Here is a 24088-nt window from a genome sequence, read left to right as displayed (position 1 = left end):
CCTGGTGCGGAATGGCCCATATGAAGACATACCAAGAGAATTGTCTCTGCTGACCAAAGATAACAAGGAGGCACCAAGGAGCCTCTTGGAAATTTACCACCAGCCTCACCAAATTTACAAAACTAAAATGACATAATTCGCATTTCCCAGTTGGTCAAGCGTGACAAAACTATGGCTTATTCCTCACACGTTTGATAACTCATTCAATGCACTTCAGAAGCAGATTTTCCAGTTTCACACAGGAAAATTCATCTGCCAAAGCACATTAAAAGGGCAGAAGAAGAGTTGGTTATTACACCCCACTTTTCACTAACCAAAGGAGTCTCCAAGCAGCTTACGACTACCCGTCCGCTCCCCACAACCGACACCCTATCAGGAATTAAGGCTGAGAGCTCTGACAGAACTGCTCTGCAACAGAACTGTGATGAGCCCAATGTCACGCAGCTGGCTGCATATGGAAGAGGGGCGAGGAATCAAACCCGGCTCTTTCAGATTAACCTCTGCACCAAGCTGCCTTATCCCAACACTAGGGGCAAAGCCCATTGTATTTTCAATGCACATCTGGAGGACCACAGGTTGACTACCCCTGATCTAGGGAGTTCTTAGTCTGAGGAAGAGTGCTTGCACTCAAATGATCACACCTTAAATAAATCTTTGTTGGTCTTAAAGGTGGTACGGGACTCTGATTTTATTGTAGCAGGGACTGATGATCTCTTTCCCCCTTGCCTCCATGTCTCCCTGCAGTTCCAACAGACCTCAGAGCATGCCCTTTTCTCCTGCTCCGTGGTGGACGTCTTCTCCCAGCTGAACCAGAGTTTTGAGATCATCAAGAAGCTAGAGTGCCCTGATCCGCAGATTGTGGGTCACTACATGCGCAGGTTTGCCAAGGTAAGGAGACAAGCGGTCCGAAGCAGGGACAAACATAGCAGAAGAAAAACATTTTAAAGGTGTGTGCGGGGGAGGTCTGTACTGCAGCCCCAATCCAATCAGCAAAACAGAGGCCATCTGGCCTACCTGGCAGGGCTGTGGTAAGGACTATGACATGACATAGGATAGGAAAAACTTTTTAAAAATCGAAGCACTTTCTAAATGCAAAGGATTGTCTGTGTTTCTAGGCTCTGAGTCTGCTGCAGCCCTGAGAATTTCATATTTCTTTAAAGAAAAAACCACCAAGCGTTTAGCCCTCAGGGGCAGAAAAAAGACTAACCAAAACTGGGCCAAGCCCGGCTACTGGCGCCCTACTTGTCCCCTGAACACCTGTTCATGGTGATCTATGCAACGATCATCTCCAGACTAGATTTCTGTAATTCGCTCCATGCAGGCCTGCCGTTCCTAACCCGGAGTTTATTTAATTATTTATAATTGGATTTATATACCGCCGTTCACCAAAAGGTCCCGCGGCGGTTCACCATAAAATATAAAATCAAAGTACAATCACATAAAATCCCCATAAATACCCCATTATTATAATAAAAGATGGCATTCTATTTACAGCTGGTGCAGAATGCGGCTGCTAGGGTCCTCACGGGAACACATCCAGCCGGTGCTGGGGGCAGCTGCACTGGTTACCTATTGCTATCCGGATCCGGTTCAAGGTTTTGGTTCTGACCTTCAAGGCCTTTCGCAGACTGGGATCTGAGGGACTGCATAGCACCCTATGTGCTAGGTCATTTACTAGTCGTTTACTGGTTGTTCCCGTCCCCAGGGAAGCATGCCTGGCCTTGACCAGTCCTGGCCCCGACCTGGTGGAACGAGCTCTTGAGTGAGCTGTGAGCCCTGCTGGAGCTTTCGGCATTCCACAGGGCCTGCAAAACGGAGCTCTTCCGCCAGGTCTTTGGTTGAGGCCGGGGTAGTGAAAAAGATCAGGCTCCCCCCCCCCCCCCTCCAGTCAGCCAGCAATCAATCTGAGATCTTGACCCTCTTTCCATCCCTAAGTGGTGATGTGATTGCTGGCTGACTGGAGGGGGGGGGGAGCTTGATCTTTTTCGCTACCCTGGCCTCTTTGTGATAGCCGTCTTCAAGTACTTGACGGGCTGTAACCTAGAGCAGTGGTCCCCAATCCCCAGTCCGGGGATCAGGACCGGTCCGGGGATCAGTCAGTACCAGGCCATGGCTCCTCCTTGTCCTCCTCCCTGGCTGCTGCCTCAGGGGCTGCCCTGACACTCTGCCGCCGGCTCACATTTGGTGCTCTCCAGTGGCCTCCATGGCTGGGTCTCCCCCTTGGCGTGGCACTGCGCAGCTGCTGCTAGCAGTGCCCCCCAGCGGGTGGCGGGAAGACAGGGGCGCCGGCAGGAAAGCAAGTGGAGCAGGGGCTCAGGCGGTGGCAGTGACGTCCCTCGGCAAAAGACTACCCCTCCCCCCCGGGCCTCAGTTAAATTGTCAAGCGTTGACAGGTCCCCGGTGATAAAAAGGTTGGGGACCACTGACCTAGAGGATGGAGCAGAGTTGTTTTCTGAAGCCCCAGCAGGTCAGACCAGAACCCAGTGCGTTGAGATTAATTCATGTTTAGCTAAACATCCGGAAGAAGCTCCTGACAGTTAGGGTTATTCCTCAGTGGAACAGGCTTCCTTGGGTGGTGGTGGGTTCTTCTTCTTCTTTGGAAGACTTTAAGCAGAGGCTTGACAGCCATCTGACAGAAATGCTGATTCCGTGAACTTAGACAGACTGTGAGTGTGTGGGCAGGAAGGGACTGTGTCAGTGCTTGGCTTTCGTGGCCCTTTCTTGCACGCCCTGGAAATGCCTATCGCCACTTTGGGGTCGGAAGGTAAATTTCCTCCAGGCCACACAGGCCAGGGATTCAGGTTCTCTTTTGGTGGGGCATCATCTGAGCATGGAATTTGGGTCACTGTTGTGGGCTGGTAGTTGTGAATGTACTGGATTCTGCAGAGCATTGAACCAGATGACCCTGGAGGTTCCTTCCAATTCTAGGATTCTATGTTTTCTGCATCTCGCTCTTCTGATCTTCCCCCCTCTTTGCTTTCAGACCATTAGCAACGTCTTGCTGCAGTATGCCGAGATCATCTCAAAGGATTTCGCCTCCTACTGCTCCAAAGAGAAGGAGAAAGTGGTGACGTATCCCTGCTCTATCACTGTCCCTGCCTTTCCCATAGCAAACTTCACTTAGCAACCAGGGAATTCTGCAAGCGGTACTGGTGGTCAGAATAAGGGCCTATCTGGCTGCCAGTTGCTAGGGGGTACAATAGCAGGAGGATTTGACCTCTGTGCCCACCTTCCTGGGGCCTTTGGTTGCCCACTGTATGTAAGAGGATACTGGACTACATACAGCTTCATTACTGGTTGTTCCCGGCCCCAGGGTAGTCCAGCAATGCTACTCTATTCTGCATTGGTTAGACCTCTTGTGGAATTTTGTATCCAGTTCTGTGTTCAAGAAGGATCTTGGCAAGTTGGAGTGTGTTCAGAGAAGGGTGAGTGGGATTGGAATCCACGCCTTACGAGGAGAGGTGGAGAGAGCTGGGTCTGTGTCGCTCGAAGAAGAGGAGGGCAAGCTGCGATAGTTGTGTTTAACTACAGGAACGGTGGACATGTCGAAGAGGGAGCCAACTTATTTCCTATAGCTTTAGAGACAAAGACTAGGAGTGATGGGTTCAAATTACAGGAAAGGAGGTTTCACTTAGATACTAGGAAGCATTTTCTGATGGTGAGGGTGGTAGAGTCTCCTTCCAGCTTGGTGTAGAGGTCAGGAGCGTGGACCTCTAATCTGGCAAGCCAAGTTTGATTCTGCGCTCCCCCACATGCAGCCAGCTGGGTGACCTTGGGCTCCCCACAGTACTGATAAAGCTGTTCTGACCGAGCAGTAATCTCAGGGCTCTCTCAGCCTCACCTCCTTCACAAGGTGTCTGTTGTGGGGAGAGGAAAGGGAAGGCGAATGGAAGCCGCTTTGAGACTCCTTCGGGTAGAGAAAAGCCGCATATAAGAACCAACTCTTTTTCTTCTTCCTTGGAGGTTTTTAGGAGGAGATTAGATGAGCACCTGTCGGGAGTAGTCATGTGCATGGGGAAAAAATTCGGACCATTTTGGATTCAGCTGGAATTGATTCAGACCAAATTTGAATCACCAAACTGAAACGGTTCAGATTTGCTTCCCCTGCACCTGTCTCTCTCCTCCACCACTGCTACCTTCCTAGGTAGCAGAGAGCATTTCCACTGCCTGAGAAAGTGGAGGGAGGCAAATAAAGGGTGTGCCAAACAGCTGATGTGTCATGATCAGGTGCTTGGAGGGCCCTTTAGGCAATGTCTGGTGTACAAAGAAGAAGAGAAGAGGACCCTGCAGGGAAATGAAGAATTATTCGACTGAACAAGGAATAGCACACCGTCTTATGGTCCCATACACTCCAGAGCAGAATGGTGTGGCAGAAAGAAAGAACCACCCCTTGAAATGTGCCAGTGCATGCTCCATGAAATCGATCTACCTGACAAGTATTGGAAAGAAGCAATCAACACTGCTACCCACCTGCAAAACAGATTACCTACAAAAGGTGCTACTAGAACACCCTATGAACTATGGTATGGGCACAAGCCCAGTGTGGATCATCTAAAGATGTTTAAATCAAAGGCATACACCTACATTCCTAAAGAAAAGTGGGCCAAGATGGACCTTCATGCAGAAGAAGGCATTTTTGTTGGCTACAGGATCCTTGACCCACCAACAGACACAATCAAAATCTGCAATGTGGTGTACATCGATGAGAACCCAAGAAGTATGAAGACAGTGGACGTCAGCGAATCTACACCAACAGAGAAGAATGGAACACAGCAACCAGAAACAATGTTTTTGAGTACTATGGACAATGCAGAAGACAACTGCAGAACCTCAAGAACCAGAAGGGGTTGCAGAGCCAAGTACCAGACGATCAACCGGATCAAACAAAGGAGTGCCACCAAAGAAATGTTCTTATCTAGCAAAGGCAGAAGCTGTACCTGAGCCTTTGGCATGGGAAGACATAGAAAGGATGCCTGCTAAAGAAGCAAAAAAATGGAGAAAGGCTGCAGAAGAAGAGATCCAATCTCTGATCAAGAACGAAACTTGGACACTTACAGAACTGCCTCTAGGGAAGAGGACAGTAGGATGAAAGTGGATCTTCAAATCGAAGCAAGGTGCAGAAGGGGAAGTACAAAGATACAAAGCCAGGTTGGTTGCTAAAGGATACCCTCAGAAGTATGGAGAAGACTGTGATTAAACCTTTGTACCAATGGTGAGACGCACTTCAATACAAATGCTCTTAAGCATAGCAGCAGCAAGGAAGATGTATGTGGAGCATCTGGACACAAAGACTGCTTTTCTTCATGGATAAATGAAGAAAGATGTCTACATGGAGCAGCCACCAGGATTTGGACCATACAAAGACATACACCTCGTTTGTAAACTGAAAAAGAGCATCTGGGTCATACCAGAGCCAATGGGTTGAAATTAATACAAAAGAATTTTCAGCTAAATATCCGGAAGAAGTTCCTGACAGTTAAGAGAGGTTCCTCAGTAGAACAGGCTTCTCCAGGAGGGGGTAGGTTCTCCTTCTTTAGAAGTTTTCAAGCAGAGGATAGATCTGACAGAAATGTTGATTTTATGAACATAGGCAGATTGTGAGTGAGTGGGCAGGAAGGGATGTTCCAGTGTTTGCCTCTTGTGGTCTTTCCTTGCATACCCAGGGAATTGCTGATCAGCACTGTGGGATGGTAGGTGAATTTCCTCCAAGCCAGATTGGATTCTGGAGATCTTTGGTGTGTGTGGAGATCACTGGAACATGAAATTGGGGTCACTGTGGGTGGGCAGGTAGTTGCGAGTTACTGCATTGTGCAGGGGGTTGGACTAGATGACCCCAGAGATCCCTTCCAACTTTATTATTCTAATAAATCCATTACAAATTTGAAGTTGGCCATGGTTCTCTGACCCACATAGAACCTCTCCATCTTGGAAACACTAGCCCAGTGAAAGAAGAAGACCCAGAGTCAGGGGGCGTGGCTTGGAAAATAGCTACTCCTCTAAGTGGATGTGCCCTGCAGTAAATTGTTCCCACAATGATCACATGCCGGGCTGTGAGAGACACAGAAGTGAGTCCACAGAATAGGAAAGGGCAGCTGGAAGTCCTGGTTCTCCAGCAGGCAGACCTGTACAACGGCCAGGTGGTGGTGGTTACCTGGACAGGTCCTTTTGCAGCCCTCTTGGGAGTTAGCAACTAGCCAGAAAAGAAAGTGGACAAGGCTTGCAAAGCAAAGTGGGCCCATCATAGAAGGAATTCATCAAAACCTTATCAGGTCCCTTTCCTTAACTTCAGAAGGCAAGCTGATGGTAACTCCACACAGATGGGGTCAGGCTGGGTCAGCCCAATACAGGAAGCTTGGAGGGTTGGGGTGATGGAGACTTGGGGGAGGGCATATGAGATTCTGGTGATTCCCAGAGCTACCCATTGTCATTTCTGGGTTATACTAGAAGTGATGTTCTAGCTCAGAGGCTGGCAACAATTTTATATTTTTCCCCTAAAGGGCTGTATTTGGTTCACCGTGAAGAGCTTCGTCCTGCACCAATCACAGGCCACAAGCATGTTGTAGCCATAACAAAGAAAAAATACTTAATAGCTGCATTCAAAATCACTGGGTTTTGTTGTATTCAATAAACTTTTCTCCCTCTCACCTGGTCTCGCTCATTCTGTGTAGTGTTTGTAAGGGGCTGCCCCACAGTTTGTCCTGATCTTCTCAAGATTCAGGCCACCTATAACCTCTAGCCAGGGTCCAGTATGGACGTATTGCATCCAGTAACTACCACTGATGAATGATTCATCCTGACACCTTGTGAATGCTCTTAATCTTCCTCCAGCCCTGCATCTTGATGAACAACATTCAACAACTACGTGTCCAGTTGGAGAAGATGTTTGAGGCCATGGGAGGGAAAGAGGTTCGTCTTTTCTCTGCTTGCTAAATCTACTAATCAGGTGGTCAGACCTAGTTTCTAAACTGACAAGCGCTGGGGCTCAGCCTTGCTTGAATTATCATTCAAGAAAGTCCATCTCAGGTCCTAGAGAATTCTATAAGAACTGAATGAATTCCCTATTCCAGTAAGCCAGCAGGTATGTGCCTGACAGATACTCGGTCCAACCAAAACATCTAATCAATATTCACACCACATAAGCATTGTCTCTGACTGGCATTTCCATGTCTTCCAATCACATTGCTATTTCCCAGCAAGTTGGGTTTTCCTCCTTAAGCTTCCACTCTTCCCACCACCAACACCACCCAAAAATTATTTTTTAAAACTCACCCCATAAGGTGAGAGAAGGACATCTCTCTTCATCTTAATAGAAAGTGATTGTGCATGGGACCACCGATTCCAGTAAAAAATAAGGGCACTTTTTTGGCTCTGCAAAAGTGGAGCATGCCCTCTTTTTCTTACTACCCAATAAAGGTGTAGTTATGATCCCAGGAATGTTTGCCTGGTGCTAGTAACACCACGGATGGAAGATTTCATAAAAATTATTTTGCAGCTGTAGAAGGCTCTGGCCTTTTAAAAACAAGCCGAGAGCCCTAAATACCCTATAAGAAGAGATAAGAAACGTTTATTTGTATTTATTGTGGAATTGTTTAATATAGCCCGGGATAGGTTCTGTTTTCTGTTACAATAATTTTGAACCGTCCCTTTCTTTTCGTGGAGAGCCCTAAATGAGGCACATCCATTTTCTTATATAGGTCTTCAACCCATAGCAACAAGCAGAACATTCCCCTGGTTTTAACTACAAAAATTTCGTGCTTTCCCTATCAGAAACAGTGTCTCCTTGAGTCTGCAGACTAAGTTTCATTTGTTCTGAGACCTCCTTCTCATCCTAGATGCCTCGAAAGCATTCTGCATTCTGGCTAGAAGGGGGAAAGGGGAAAGAGGGAGGGGTAGGCAGATAGTTGTAACAGGCTGGCAGGGAGATGTTGAGCTACTAAGGTGATTTGCTTTTCTCCTAGTGACTGTTTTGCTTTCTGTCCCACCTGTCCCATCCCCGTCCTCCCCCACCCCACCCACCCAGCTGGACACCGAGGCCAGTGATATCCTCAAGGAGCTTCAAGTGAAACTGAACAATGTCTTGGATGAACTGAGCCGGGTGTTTGCTACCAGGTACGGTTAGCAGGAAGTGCGGTCTGGAGGGGAAGGTTTTTTTGGTTTATGATACGTTGTGACCTCGGTGACTCTTTTTTTTTTTTTTAAATAAGATTTTTATTTTTGTTTTCCAAGATTAAAGATAATAAAATACAGGCAATCTACATTGTTAATACAGAAAAGAAAGGTTATGCTCTTCATTTGATACATTTAGTCCCCCGTTTCAATCCCCTTTTGTAATATTTAAAGATAATACCATGCAAATAATCTACATTATTAATACAGAAAGAAAAAGATTATGCTCTTCGTTTGATACACTTGATACCCCGTTTCAATCCCCTTTTAACTTATTTTCTTAGGTAGATCAGATAACGGCTCCATTGTTCTTGAAAAGCCTTTTCTCTTCATTTAAGATTATAAGACTCCACATGGCTACAATATTATAGACTTTTACCCAAAGTTTATAAACTTTTTCACCTTTCCACCACATTTAAAAAGAGAAGTTTCAACATTTGTTTACATAGTTTTTAACACTTTTAACAATCATAAACAATTTATACTTAACGTGGTCTTAGAGCCATCCTCATTTCCACTAGGGAAAAGAAAACGAAAGAATAAAAGCCTACTTAGTTGTACGGAAAAAGAAATATATATATATAGGTTGTTAAGGTTATAAGCTATATAAGTGTACATTATTGGGAACCAGAAATATTCATTGGGTCAAGCCAGTCAATGAAAACCTGCTGCAAAAGGCCAATTGGTTTATCTGGTCAGGGATCTTGTTTCCAACGCTGGCAAGGCCAAAAAAGTAGGCGGTGAGTCATCACTGACAATTAGCTGCAATATCCTTCATATGCAGAGGCAGTTCACCACTTAATATTAGGGACAAACAAACAGGGAAAAGCTGTTTCATCATGCTCTGCTGTTAGGCTTCCTGGAAGTGCCTCATTGACCGCCTGTCGATGGTGCATAATGGAACCTCCATGCACACGAGCAGTCTTTCTCTGAACACCAGTCAGTGGTGACAAACAATAAGGCTTCTAGTCTTAATGCCTTTCCTTGTGAATTTCCCACAGCTGGAAACTGAATGCTCAATTAGATAGTACCAGCCAAGATATTCTTATGTTCTTTCTTGTTTGGGTTTACCATAGTTTCTGCAAAACGTTAAATGACACCTTTACATTATAGAACTCCCTATATCTTGTTGAATGTTTTACATATTTTTTTAGAATTTTTTTTTATTTAGAAGGATACAAAACAAAAAAATTACACATTGTATACTACAAAACTACAATTTAGAAAAAGGATATACATAGTGTTTGCGTTCAATAATACACATTTTTTTTCTTTTACATCATGTTAAAGCAGTCTTTCTCAACTTTTTTACTGGAGAAACCCCTGAAACACACTTCAGGCTTCAAGAATTCCCAAAAGTGGCACGATCGTGCAGAATATGGTTGGGAAGCAAAGCTTTGGACACGCCCACCAGAGGCCCCTCCCCTTCCCACCCCCTCCAGGCCCATCATTGGCCATTTTGGGAGGAGTGGTTGAAATGACTATATGTCGTCACCCAATAAATGTTTAACAAATTTAAAATATATCAAAAACGTTAATCCAGGAAACCTTTCCAGAGCCATCAGAAAACCTCGGGGTTTCCCAGAACCCTGGTTTGTTTATTTGTTTGTTTGTTTGTTTTGTTACATTTCTTAACTGCCCTCCCTTATGGCTCGGAGCAGTTAACAATAAATGTTCGTAGCTCACAAAGTTATGGTCTGCAGCTCATCGTACATAAAATACAGAACACAAGAACATAATAGCTTGAATTTGTAACACTTTGGTAGAGAAAGCCTGCCTTGATGTTACAAATCACAAACTGAATTTTCCCCATGGGTGGTATAGGCAGAATAGGGATTACTTCTTTTCATCTCAATTTCTGTTGTTCAAAATAGTCTAGAATTGGACTCCGATGATGATTTGTTGTGTATTAAATGTGTAAGTTTTGCCATTGTCTCATATTCTATCAGTGTATTTAACCCATCTTTACTATATGGTAATTATTCTTTTTTTTTTCCATCGTGATGCCTATAGAATCCTACAGGAAAAAAAGTGAAACATGGTACAGATTCCACAATTTTACCCAAAAAGTTGGGAAAGATTTTTTTCTGAATCAGAACTGGGTTTCTAGTTCTTTAATGCCTTCTTCACTGTTGGCTATCAGCATCAACAGCAGTTTGTGTTGAAAAAATAAACTTTGAATTCAGTTTGATAACAGAGTCATTGACAGAGTATTCCGTGGAGAGGAGAAATCATCGGCATTTTACGACCCACACTGAATTGTTTTTCATTGGGCTTATAGAATCCCAGCAAGAGTTATCCTACATTTAACAAGTTCACTGTGCATTTTAATAGATTCATGTGGGTAGCTGTGTTGGTCTGAAGCAGCACAACAAAACAAAATCAGAGTCCAGTGGCACCTTTAAGACCAAGGAAGATGCACTCGAAAGCTCACGCCTTGAATAAATCTTTGTTGGTCTGAAAGGTGCCTCTGGACTCTGATTTTGTTTTGTTGTGTGCATTTTAATGTTATTTGGCACCATATTTAATAACATACATTTTGGATCCAGGATAGCCTGTTCTTGGCCTGTTGAGAACACACACACTTCCAAAACATCTGATAAGACCTCTCCTCCTCTCCCTCCCCCTCCCAGCTTTCAGCCACATATTGAGGAGTGTGTGAAGCAAATGGGGGATATTCTGAGTCAGGTGAAGGGCACGGGAAACGTCCCTGCCAGTGCTTGCAGCAGTGTGGCTCAAGATGCTGACAATGTGCTACAACCCATCATGGATCTTCTGGACAGCAAGTGAGTGAACTGGGATGGGGCCTCGGGGTGGAGAATGTTATGAGTAGCAGGTGGGAATATTTCTGTGTGCAGATTCTTTGAACTTGACTGACACGTGGTCCAGCCAGAACACTTAGCCATGTTCGCTTCACACAGGAACCTTTACTGGTACTGCTAAACATAATGCTTTTCCCAGTCTTAGGTCTTAGGCTCAAGCTGCACATGAATTTGCAGATTCCAGGCTTCCAGCACTCTCAACAGTAAAAGAGGGAGAGTCCCCTGTGGTGCAGGAAGGTTCCTTGTGTTAGAAGAAGTCATTAGTGCAACAAAGTAATAGGATACATCCTAGTAACCTTTCTGGGATGCTGTGAATTTCACAGTGAACTTATTTGGCAGTTGAACATGCCCTGTTCAACTTATACCTCTTAGACAGTGAGTTGATCATGGACATAGATGGACTGCACCAAGCAACTTGAACAGCTACTGAGCAGGTTTGCAGTTGGCTGTAAGTGAGAAGCCAGCACATAACTGATTGGATCACTGGAAGTCAGTTCTGATCACCCAATGCTTTCCTGTATCCTTGTCTTCTTGTGCTGGGACACAGGAAAGCTTCAAGGGGAAAGAAGCTGACTCACAGCTGACAAGCAACTGGCTAGGAATGGGCTTCTGACTTGCCCCTCCCTTCAGAAGAATAGCTGTATTGTGAAGTTGAAGACCCGACACAGTTTCTGATCTCTTTATTATAAAGGGGAGAGGGGAAAGAGATCGTCCATCTTCCTTTTCCTCCAAGCATGGAAGTGGGGAACAGAAGCAATGCTTCTGATCTCTCCATTGGAAAGGGTGGAGGAGGGAGAGGTCATTTCTCCCTTCTCTGTAGAGCCCTCAACATGCTTGGAATAGCATGTTTGATACTTTTTATATTTTTTTAAGATTAGTCCTATTACGTGGCTTATTATGGTTTTGATTACAATGTTCTGTACCGTGTAATTGAAACATATAGCCCATTGCAGCCAAGCTTCCAGGATGAGTAAGAAAAAGATCAGCTGGAAGTCAAACATTGCTGAGCAGAGAGCAAGAATTCCCAAGCAAGAGATCAGAAACTCTCAGCTGACCCCTCATCAGCTGAGAGACAACTTTTGACAGTTGCAAGTTGCCTGCTCTTGCAAATCAATACAAACAGGATGCAAACACCCAAACAGCCTGTGGATTAATGGGCTTCCCCATAGCCCCTACGCAACAGGATGTGAGCCCAACTGGCAAGTGTTGGAGCATCAACTGTACCTTTTCCACACAAGAACCAACTGTCCTACATGAAGTAGCTGGAAACAGAATAAAGGAGACAAAGCAGTGTCCACTATGGGACATTTTGGTGCATCTTAGTTTTCACAATCAATGGCAGGCTGGATTAAAATGGGGGTTCTGCCCAGTACTTCATATGCTCCCTTTTCCACCAGGAAACCCCATTCAGGAGAAGTTCTGGGTACCATTTCCTGTGTCTTTCTTTCTCTCTCTCTCTCTCTCTCTCTCTCTCTCCAGCCTGACCCTCTTTGCCAAGATCTGTGAGAAGACAGTCTTGAAACGAGTGCTGAAGGAGCTTTGGAAACTGGTGATGAACACCATGGAGAAGACCATAGTGCTTCCCCCTCTCACTGATCAAACGGTGAGTCCTCCTCAAAGTGCTGGCCAATAGATCTAGCAAGGACAGGCTGTACATCCTCTCATTCTTCTTCCCTCCTGAAGTGTGGAAACCCTGAATTCACAAGGGAGAGAAGATCCAGGTTCTCTATTCTGCAAGTGCACACTTGGTAGCGGCTGCAGGACCCAGTATGTTGAACATCACCCATATCCTTGCTTTGGTGTTCTGACCGAATCTTGCTTCCAAAGCAAAACAAAGGAATTTTCTGTTGCCCCGCTGTTTAATTTCCAAAAAGCGCACATGGGTCTCTATACACATCCCCCCACATCTTTCCCCCATTCCATCATATCTTCTCCCCTTTCTCTTACCAATACACACTGGTGCATGGAAAAGACAGTGCAGAAGAAAAAAAAACTCCTTTATGTCATCCTGTAGGATCGTAGCTCTGAGATTGTCCTTTGGCCAAAGCTGAAGAGTACATCTGCACATCGGTAGAACACTTCACTGTACACATGACAGGAACCTCAATGCAGTCATCACGGATGATTGTGTGAATATCGCTTTGTGACTCTGCTTTATCAGCGTGCTCAAGCACATTACTGATGCAGAAGAGGGAGGAAAGATGCAAGCAAAATGAAAGCTGCGGCATGCTCATGCTCAAATTTTGGAATTAATCTTAGAAACTCCTCTCAGTTAAACTGGAATTGAGGAGTTGTGAAGAACAGCGCAGAGAGCTGTAACAAGGATGGGGGAGAAATCCGTTCATGCCTAAAGTCTCGGCTTTCATTTTAATCAAGCAAGAAAGCATCTTCTTTCAAATGAGCTTTATTTGAGAGCGTACAAAGTGGCTGGCGAATTTGCTGAGTAAGGGCTTTCATGTTTGGGGAAAGGCTTTTATTGCCTCCATGAAAAATTAAATGAAAGAAAATTACATGCAGGGAAATATTTATGCAAATTTGCGAAGGGGTGCAGGAAATAGCTTTTCTCAGGTTGGAGAAAGGTGGACTTTGTACAATTTTTCAGTTCTGTTTTTCAAGAACAGATAGCCTTCTTCATTTATCTCGCCGCATGTCAAAGTTTGCCATCTCTGTGGGCAGCCCCAGGGAATCCCTGAATGGTCCCATGCCATCATACACACCCAGTTCTAAGCATAGGAGTGATTCCATATTTTTAGTACAATAAGTCTCTCAAGGATTTCTTTGGGGAAAGAAGATGTGTCTAAGGCGTTGTTCTTAGAAAACAGGAAATAAACTTAGACTCCATGCCACAATATGTGATCATTGCCCATGTGCTTTGGCATCTTTAAGGGGGAACTGGAGGAGAGGCATGGCTGTTAGCTATGATGGAGCCTTCATGTTCAGGAGCTGGCTTCCAGGGGCACCGTGGAATGCAAGATGTTGGATTAGATAGATCTTTGCCACAATTGGGTCAGGAGGTTCTTGGGAGAAAGTCAGCCAGCTTCTGGGCTGTACCATTTCAAATTGTAGGTGGAGCCTCAAAGCTTCTCAACATAAATAATCCTTTCTCGTAGAAAGCTGGGAAGTCAGGGGGGAGAGTTTACAGCTTAGCTTTCTATGGACAGAGAATTTCTTCGTATAGAGGAAAGGATGGCCAGGTAAGATACTACCTGCTGCCTCAAGTGGAACAGCCCCAGTGCAGCCCCAGGGAGGTGACACCCTCCCCCCTAATGCATCCTGAAGGAAGATCTTTCCGAAAATGTCTGGGGCAGGCCTATGATTAGTTCCCTCTCGACAGGGATGTGCTGACAGTAGTATTTGGCACCAGAGCTCCAGTGTGTGTTCTACCTTTCTCATCTTGTGGGGGTATTTCATGGGACAGGTTTTGATCTCTACAAATAATAAGTTTGTGTACAGGCAATCCCAGATGTGGGTCCAGAGACAGAGCGAGAGCCTTAGGGATACTTGTCATCAAAAGTCTTTCCTCTCATTGCTCTCCCTTTTGAAATAGACTGCTCTTGCTACTTGCTTCTCTAGAATAAGTCGACTCATAAAAATGGACACCTGGGTCATTATAGACCTCCAATGCCATTCCTGGACGGCTGTTCATCAACACTATAACCAGTCCTTCTTCAGGGGTATGTTGGGTGCCGGTTGCATTACATAGGAGTCACGAACTCATAAGTTCACCTTGGATGAAGGCAATCTGTTACTTAATTAGTGTCCATCTGGTCCAAACACCTGGTTGTTTCCCACAAGTTTGAAGAGGGATAAATACCTTGATTTTGGGAAATTGTACCTGGGATTTTGCAGTAATGAGAACAGTAGGCATGGTTCTCCATCACAGTTTCTGCGCAGGCACACACTGGACTGTGCTTTTGCAGGCCAGCCACGGGAAAGATTTCCATTACTGACTAGGTTTTACACAGGCGAATATCTCTATTGCCTACCCCACTGTGAAATCTCCAGAACCTTAGTGTCTTGGGATCTCTGACAGTGGCATGAAGAGAACTAAGGGAATAGCCCCTTTCCTCCTGGTCATGTGATCTTTTTTAAAGGGAAGTGCCAGGGGAGAGATTGAGTGCTCCTTATCTGCTAAAAAACTTTGGAAATCTTTTCTGCAACTGGCCTGTAAAAGCACATCCCAATGGGTGTCTTCACAGAAGACCACTCAATGAGTAACAGTTAAAGGTAAGTACAACTTTGTGTTTTATCTATTGTCTCCAAAAGAACAGCCACCCACCCCCTTAGATTCCTCAAAATTTCTATTTTGCGGTGGAATGGGAGATGGGCAATTCCTTCCACATTCAAAATCACTTCTCTGGGCGTACAGTTCTTCCTTATTCTCACTTCCTTTGCTTGTGTGTCCCTTAAAGGTAAAGGTAAAGGTATCCCCTGTGCAAGCACCGGGTCATGTCTGACCCTTGGGGTGACGCCCTCTAGCGTTTTCATGGCAGACTCAATGCGAGGTGGTTTGCCAGTGCCTTCCCCAGTCATTACCGTTTACCCCCCAGCAAGCTGGGTACTCATTTTACCGACCTCGGAAGGATGGAAGGCTAAGTCGACCTTGAGCCGGCTGCTGGGATTGAACTCCCAGCCTCATGGGCAGACAGCTTCAGAGAGCATTTCTGCTGCCTTACCACCCTGTGCCACAAGAGGCTCTTTGTGTGTCCCTTATGGCTTCCTTTTTTCCCCTTTTTTTTTTTGCTGCATGTTTTGCTCCCCCTAGTGGTCAATTTTATATTACATTGGTTTATGTCCAGCATAAAATTTAAACTGCAGGTATTTATGTCCAGCATAAAATTTAAACTGCAGGTATTTATGGTGGAAACACAACAAAGTAACATCAAATTGACCACTAGAGGGTGCGAAACACATGTGGAAAAGAAAAAAAATGAAGCCACAGGGGCACACAAGTGAGGAAAATGAGAATACAGAAGAGCTCATAGTTCTGGTCATTTCCTCTACGTTGACATTTATTTATTTCTAGACTTTTTCTCTTGAGTTTTCTAGAGTTGTTGTGTCAAAATAATTTCACTACAAGGGAGTAACATCTTCTTGGCAAGCTCTGTTGTCTTTGCAAGTAAAGACAAATCAAGTAAACTTGACATGGCAGATAGCTCAAATCTGCAGCCTCACAAGAAGGTGTTATTGCAAGACCAAGATCTGACCTGCGTAGCAAAACAAAAAGTGTTTCTAGATAGCTTTTTCTTGGAGGATATTGGATATCCTGTAATCTCACACTACAGTTCTACCTTTCAAATTTAGGGATGTGAAATGTCTTCCTTTAAAAAAAATGTTCGGAAAGATGATGGTCCAGATTAACTGTGCAATGAATTTCTTGTAATGGGGAGGGGGGTTGGGAGCATCAGGAGAATAAAGCAGAACTAAGAACATCCACTTGGATATTTCTAAAAGTGGCGAATTCTCGTGGGGCCTATGTCTGTGTGTGTGTGTGTGTGTGTGTGTGTTTGTGCGTGTGTTTGTGCGTGTGTGTGTATACGTCAAGGCTGTTTTCTTTGCTTGTGCTCGACGGGAAGTTGTTTTGTGTAGAGTTGCTACCAAAACTCTCAGCCCTCTCCCAACATAACATGCCCATTTTGTTTTCCCAAGGCCCAAAATGAACCCTGCTAGCCTCCTTTTGGGGGGGGTGCCACTTTCTCTTTTCTCCCGCTGAACATTTCCCGTTCAGCATCACACCACATGGAAAATTATCGGCATCGCAGCCGTTGAGGGCAACAAACGAAGGAAGAACAATAAAAAGGGGACAGCAAAAAAGACTCCCCTTGCAAAAGCAACAACCGCCCCGCCCGAGCATCCTGATCTGTGTGGTTGTGGGTCGTGCGGGATTGTGGTGCTTGTGGGGAGGGCTGGAGAGGGTGCCGGGCATCGTAGGTTGTGGCTCACTCACGTGACCGTTATTTTTTCCAATTGCTCCGCTCCCCTCACCCCGGCAGATGATTGTAAGTACGGCAGCTCGCCCTGTCTGTCTTGTCTGTCTATTTCTTTCTTCCTGTCCGTGTGCCTTGCGTACAGTTACCCACCTCCCTTTCCGAAAAAGAACCCCCTCCCCCCCCCCAAAACAAAGAAAAGAAAAGAACTTGAGCTGGTATTTTTGTCTCTTTCTGTTGTGGCTGCCTGCCCTCTCCACTGTGCCTTCCCTCCTTGCTCCCGTCGCGCCCCCCCCCGTCCCAGAATCCTTTGCTGCCTCTGTTCTGTGACCCCCCTCGCCATTGCTGAGCTGCTTTTTGCCAGCTATTATGTTTTGGTGGAAGGTTTGCCGCCCACCCCACCCTACCTGATTCCAATGCCTGGGTTGCTTTCTTGAGGGGTGGGTGGGAGGGATTCCCATGGCTGAAAGCAGGGGGAGGGTGTGCCAGCTTCACAGGGGGACCCCAGACTCCAAATCCAGTTCCAACGTCGATTCATGTAGCTGTGAAAGGCTAGTTTTTGAGGGGCTATCACAGGGTGTGCATTCGTTACCAAGGGACTCCCCGTCCTCCCCCTCCCAGCAACCTTTTGACTGTGGAAGAACCCCTGAAATATTTATCAGGCTTTGAGGTACCCCGGAACCAGGCCAGAAGTGATGTCAGCTGGCCACACCTCCCTGCCACACCCAAGGAAGACGGAGTGGAGAAAGGAAGGAGGTCATTTGAGGCAGGTTTCCAGGCTCCACCCCCTTTCCCAGGTGTGATAACCACATGAGAATGCCACACCCCCAGGGCAATGGAAGCGGCCAGTTCTCTGCTTTCACAGCAATGCTGGGAATCTCTTGTGGCTGAGTCCAGTAAGGCAGGATGTAGGAGAAAGACCAAGGAACTCTCACGGAGCCCCAGGAGTCTCAGTCGCCCTGGCTGGGAATCCCTGATTGACAGCCTTCCCATCACCCCATCTCTTTGGTACATTTTAATCCTTCTTCCAAGGAGCTCAAGATGGTATACATTGATTCTCCGTCCCCATTTTTGTTTTCCCAACAACCCTGTGAGGTTGAGAGACTGTGACCAGCCCACAGCTGAGCAACACAGCGAATCAAACCCTGGTCTCTGAGATTCAACTGGGACGTGGTTACACCACGCTGGCTCATGACTTCAGTTTCCCTGCTGTGCTCCAGATTATATTCTAGCCGCAAAGGAGTACAGATCATGTGTAAATCCTCTGCCAGGTGCAGGAAGACATAGGTCAAGGCACAGAGTGGTTACACAGTACACATCCTCAGTATTTTACTGCAAAAAAGGGTATTATCCTGCTTTGGCCCATTTAGGCAGGAGGGACATACCAGTTTACTGATGGAAATATTATCCATCAGCATGTGCAAACCCACCTACTTCACTATTGTAGCTCTCCAGGAGTCTCGACCTTTCCCAACACAGGATCCTTTTAGCCGGAGGTAGAACCCAGGACCTTCTATATGCCAATTAGATCTTCAACCCCTGCCATGGCTAATGAGCTTGTACTCCGTCCAACCAGAGTTGGACCTTTTATATGCCAAGTAGATCTTGGGAAAGTCAGCAATTAGCAACTCTCTGGCCAAATCCAGCCTGCCAAGAAGTGGTGTCAGTTCGTGGAAGATGCTCCTTGCTCTGCTCATTCCTAAACTACTGTATATACTCGAGTATAAGCCGAGTTTTTCAGCACATTTTTTCACACTAAAAAAGCCCCCTTTGGCTTATACACGAGTATATACGGTAGTTGTTTATTTTGTTTATACCCTCTCCTTCCTCTGCAACGGGAACCCCCAGAGGCTTCGAACGTTCTCCTCCCCTGTTTTATCTTCCCAAGAACCCTGTGAGTTAGGTTGAGCTGAGAGGGTGAAACAGGCCCAAGGGCACTGAACTAACTTCTAGGAGAGTAAGGATTGAACTCGTGGCTTCCCAGATCACGGACTGACACTTTAACCCCTCCACCACATTGGCTCTAGGAGGGAAGAGGAAGGAGGGTAAAAGGCATCCCAGCCAGAGAAGGAAAAGCTGAATTTATTTCCAAATCCCATTTCCCTGCCTCTTTCAACTGCCGGGTTCTGGTTCATATCTGACAACGCCACTCTCAACGTGCCACCAAAGGGAGCTGTGGACACACCCTGTGGGAACTGTGTGAAACTTCAGACTCTCAAACCCAGAGCTATGTTTACCCTCTGACTGCCCACAAATGTACAACCCCCAAGCACCACTCTTCCACCTGCAGCCCCAGGGGGAGAACCACGACACCCTCGGCACTGCAAGCATGTGACATCGTGGTCACGTGACAGGAAGAAGAGTAGCCAGAGTTCTCATTCCACCCACCGATCCCAAGGCCAGGACGATGGGCATCAAGCCAGAAGAGCCAGGGGCAGAGAGACAAGCTGAGTCCCATAGTAAGGAACAACTCAAGGGAAGAATCCGTGGACTGATTTCATTTTGCCTTCCTGCTGCTGCTGCTTGTCAGCATGCATGGATGGAGAAATGAGAGGCACGTCCGTGTTGCCCTGTGCCCATGCATTGTAGCAGCAGGGCCTTCTGAAAGGGTGCTCTGGAGGAGCTTGTGACCCAGCAGGTAGGTTTTCACAGACGACAGGGTGAAAGCCACTGTTGGGTGCCCTGAGTACCAAAGAATCTCTACTCAGCATCCTGCATAGCCCCTCTGTTATTGCTGGTGTGGAGGCTTACTACGGTCACATACTTCGAAAATCCCCTTTGCGTTTCTCTGCCTGCCTGTGTCAGGGGTGGCCATACTGTGGTTCTCCAGGTGTCCATGGACTACAATTCCCAAGAGCCCCTGCCAGCTGGGAATTGTAGTCCATGGGCATCTGGGAATTGTAGTCCATGGGCATCTGGGAATCGTAGTCCATGGGCATCCACAGTTTGGCCACCCCTGGCCTATGCGTTATGCTATTGTATCGACATGAACCCCAAGAGAAAATCGACTTCCAGCTGCTTGGGGCTTCCAGACAGAGAAAAGCTGGAGGCGATTGCAGAGTCGTTGGCCACCTTTCTCCGTCTTCTTTACGCAGACTTTTCTTGCCTCTCCTTTAGCAGACAGTTCTCCCAGCGCTTCTTTCTCTGACATTGCAATGGTAGTTTGTTCCCCAAGGAGAGGTGGGACAACTGGCCGGGAGCTGGGCAACTATAAAGGTCCAAGAAGAATTCCCTAAGGGGTTATAGATCCTGCAAATGATCCCTGCAGAGAACACTCAGCTCCGACCCAGCTGAGTAACTCAGCAAAAACTGCAAGACTACTTTTAGGGGGAGGGGAGCCTTGAGTCAACCATTCTCACCAAGGCCCCTTGTCCTGTATATAGGATAGCCAACCTCCATATGGATCCTGGAAGGCTAGAATGACAACTGAACTCCAGTTTATGGAGATAAGTTTCCCTGGAGAAAAAACTGCTGCTTTGGAGGATGGACTCCGTGGCATTATACCCTGCTGAAGTCCTACCCTTTCTAGGTCGAACACTCTGAATCTTCAAGGATGTCCCAACCCACAATTAGCACTCATTCTTTGTTAACACCCAGAAACACTGCAGTGGCATATTGGCTTTCTTGGGTGCCCTCCGCCGCGGGTGAAGGGGAGCAAACCTCACCGCCCTTCAGGGCCAGCTGTGAGGTCATGGAGCTTGCCTAGCCCCCCCCCCTTTCCTTTCCAGTGCGTGACTTCCATTTTCCTCCCATTCCACCATTGATCAATTTGTGATATTGTTTCTACAGGGGACACTCTTGCGAAAGCATGGCAAGGGGACAGAGAAGGTAACTCCACCATTTTGGTGCTTTGACTGTCTGTTCTGCAGCGACAGGGCCTGAGCCGAAATCAAAAAGAGGGAAAACAAAATCCCAGCCCCCAGCCCAGCCTGGCTTCACTGTTGCTAAGCGCCTGCAGGAGGAGGAGGAGGCCAAGGCCTTGAGTTCTGGCCTCGAGTTTGGTTGTCGTGTTTTGCAGTTTGTGTTGTTCCGATGTGTGTCCTGTTGAGTTTTTTTTGGTGTCTGGGGGACGCGTGCCTCGTGGCATTTTGGTCGTTTTGTGGGTTCAGTGCATCATATCAGGAGGGGCGACTGTTACAGCTGGTGCACAACAAGAGCCAGGAGTCTCTGTGTTATGGGTTCTCATCCAGAAAGGTGGAGCTTCCTGGCTGCTTCTGATTATGAACACAAACAATTTGTCCAGAGGCATGTATCAACGAGGACAAAGTCTGTCTGCGGTGGGCACTCAACCCAATTCCAGAAATCACCATTTTCTAGTTTGATACAAACAAACAAACATGCCTACTTTGACCAGAGGTGTAGTCAGGACAGAAGAACCCACAGACTATAATGTGGTCAGGCCACATCGTCCTCTGTAGGTCTCAGAGGAAGAGAAGTGTGCAGTACATGGCTGGAAGTCAGGTTGTCAGCTTTCAGGTGCAGCCCAGAGTTCTCCAGAGTACAGATAACAATTTCCCTGCAAGATACAGCTGTTCCAGAGGATGGAGTCTCTGGTATACTATAGAGTTTAGGAGAAACAGATGTCCTAGGATGCTATCACACCATCCAAAGTTGACTCTGCTCTCCAAACTCCACCTTCTACCAGTATATCTCTGGGAATTCCCCACACCAGAGTTGGCAACCCTATTTAGAAGTCTCTGACGAGGCCAGGCCTGCTTTTAGTACCACGAGGTAGCCCTTCCCAGCCAATACCTGCTGTACTTGAAGATACAACCTACTGATAAGTATATACTTCTGTGCTCAATTCCAAACCACTTTTGGAATTTTGAGGTGGGTTAGTCAGGAATCATGCTGGCAATTCTATGGTTTCCACCATAGATTTTTTGGCAATTCCTAGAGCAGCACTACATCACTTCCAGGTTCTCTTTGGAAGTGATGTGGTGGTGCAGAACACGCCGTGTCCCCACTCGCAAACCTCCCACCAGTTGCCAGGCATGGCATGGCCACCTTTTGTTGACACATAGCCCCAAGTAATTCCTGACCCTGAAGTTCCTGAGGATTTTGGCCTACTCCGTGACATCCCTGAAGTGATCTGGCAGCACTGTCCAGAAGTACTCAAGAAATAAACAAAACTGGTCAAAAGGATAGGCTAACCCTTTATAATAAGTCATAATCATACTTTCCACGTTCCTTTGTGGCTTTCCTGTTGCAACGGACACATTTTCTACCCTTGTTTGGGCTTCATTTTGGCATCCAAGTGGCGTCAAAACAGCCTCTGGGAAGTGAACATGGAAAGAGAACAAGTGGAACGGAGAAGTTCCTGATGACCCAAACGAAACGGTCCATGTTTGGGTCCCACCCTCTTCCCTGCTCAGAGTAGGGCCCTGGAGCCCATTCCTTGCTGTTACTGCTAGGTGGGTGGTATCTTGGGTGGTGGGCAGGTAGGCAGGGAAGGTAGGGAGCCACTGGCAGGTAGCAGCCATATTGGGATCTGTAGTTCTGCCACAAGATGATTTCCCATTCCTCATCTCTCTTGGTCAAAGGCGGACCTCAAATCTTCTCATTCTCATCAGGGGCTTTCTCTTGGTGAATTTTTGCCCTCTGTGCTTTGTAACAGCTGTTTCACCTTTCAGTTTCAAGTAAAAATTGGCCTCGCTGAAAACAACGAAAAATGGTCAGGATCAAAAGTTGACAATTTCTAGAAACAGAGATTTGTATATTCTGAGTTTGGGGGAGGGGGCTTGGCAAGGTTCCCAGGATTCTTTGAGTGGAAACCATGACAAACAGGTGCAAGACTGGGGCATGTTTAGCATCAGTGGACCCTCAATCAAAACCATAGTTTTCAGCAACACCTAAAATTTTCTTATATCACTTCTAGGTACTCCCCTGGGGGAGAATAGACAAGTCTGCAGGGCAGATCTGGGCCCATTCTGCACTTGTTGGATAATGTGCTTTCAATGCACGTTAGAAGCAGATTTTCCCGTTCTGCACAGGAAAATCCAGCCGCAAAAGCACAGCAAAAGTGCATTATCCAACGTGTGCAGAATGGGCCTCAGTTTTGCCATGGCTCTCCAGGAAAGACCCTGTTCTTGGGTGGAATCTGAAGATGGGGAGGGCGATTGCCTTTTGTGTGTTTTGGCGTTGTTGTGTTGGATGCTTTAACGGTATATAAACCTTCCTGTTCTTTTCACAGAGCAGGGTGAAAATCCCCAGTCACACAGAAGTAAGGAGACTGCATTTAATTCTTAGCCTGCTTGGTTCTCGCCTCTCCTCTCCTTCCCTTTTGTCCGTAGAGCTCCTCTGTCCATATTGCCTGTGGTCTTCCAGTCCCTACGTCTGCCTTGTCTATTCCCCCTCCCCTCTTCCAGGCCATGGGGCCTGGATCTGGCTGCTGTCTTCAACCCTGTGCTGAATATTTATTTATTTTTTTGTCTGTTGATCTCTGTCGTTGTTTTTTTTAAAAAAAACTAAAATCCCCATCTGAATCTCAGCTTGCTTATCTGCCTGTTTGCATGCAGTGGGGGGGAGGACTGCGGTGGAGGGGTTGACCTCTGAACAAGGGCAAGGGATGGGGTGCTGGGTGGAAGGAGCATAAACAAAGATGCAAGAATTAGCAGAAGAAGCATTATTGGGCCAATAGACAGCATAATTCTTGTGGGTTTATTGGGGGGGAGGAACTTGGGCTCAGAAGCTGAGGGACAAGAGTTTCCGGGCATTCGTTGGTTTTGAAGGAATTCTCAGCGATGTACTTCCCTGGACTTTGGAGTTCCTAAGCCCCCTAAAGCAGATGGGTGTTTCTGTGTGTTTCTCTGTCTGTGTGTGTGAACAAATCAACCATAGGAGAGAAAGCTGCGGCACACAATTCAGGATCCAGTTCCCAGATTAATTTTCAAAACATACCCTTTCCCGTCTGGATTAAAGAGAAGAAGAATATTCCCATGCTTGAGGCTGATCCTGCATTCAGCAGGGGGTGAGACTAGATGGCTTGGGTGGCCCCTTCCCACTCTAGGCTTCTATGAGTCTAGTTCAGCAGAGGAATGGGCTGCCTAAGGAGGTGGGGCGCTCCCCCTCACTGGTGGTCTTCAAGCAGTAGCTAGACAGATCCTTCTCCTGGATGCTTGAGGCTGATCCTGCATTGACCACGGGGTGGGACTGGATGGCCTGTGTGGCCCC

General features: G+C 46.6%; 1 protein-coding gene across 1 annotated transcript in view; it reads left to right on the top strand.

Moving 5' to 3' along the window:
* The window catches only part of UNC13A (unc-13 homolog A), a 161582-nt gene that overhangs the window by 110282 nt on the left and 27212 nt on the right, over positions 1-24088 (top strand). Inside the window, exons 30-38 of the mRNA XM_077332044.1 lie at positions 745-888; positions 2984-3067; positions 6829-6906; positions 8021-8109; positions 10800-10952; positions 12468-12591; positions 16982-16987; positions 20705-20743; positions 23109-23138. Of these exons, the coding sequence (XP_077188159.1) occupies positions 745-888; positions 2984-3067; positions 6829-6906; positions 8021-8109; positions 10800-10952; positions 12468-12591; positions 16982-16987; positions 20705-20743; positions 23109-23138 (747 nt within the window). The remainder of the gene's footprint in view (positions 1-744; positions 889-2983; positions 3068-6828; positions 6907-8020; positions 8110-10799; positions 10953-12467; positions 12592-16981; positions 16988-20704; positions 20744-23108; positions 23139-24088) is intronic.

Source organism: Paroedura picta, chromosome 4 (assembly GCF_049243985.1).
Source record: "Paroedura picta isolate Pp20150507F chromosome 4, Ppicta_v3.0, whole genome shotgun sequence".
Taxonomy (NCBI): domain Eukaryota; kingdom Metazoa; phylum Chordata; class Lepidosauria; order Squamata; family Gekkonidae; genus Paroedura; species Paroedura picta.
Note: the sequence above shows the minus strand (reverse complement) of the source record. Positions and strands in the feature narration are given on the sequence as shown.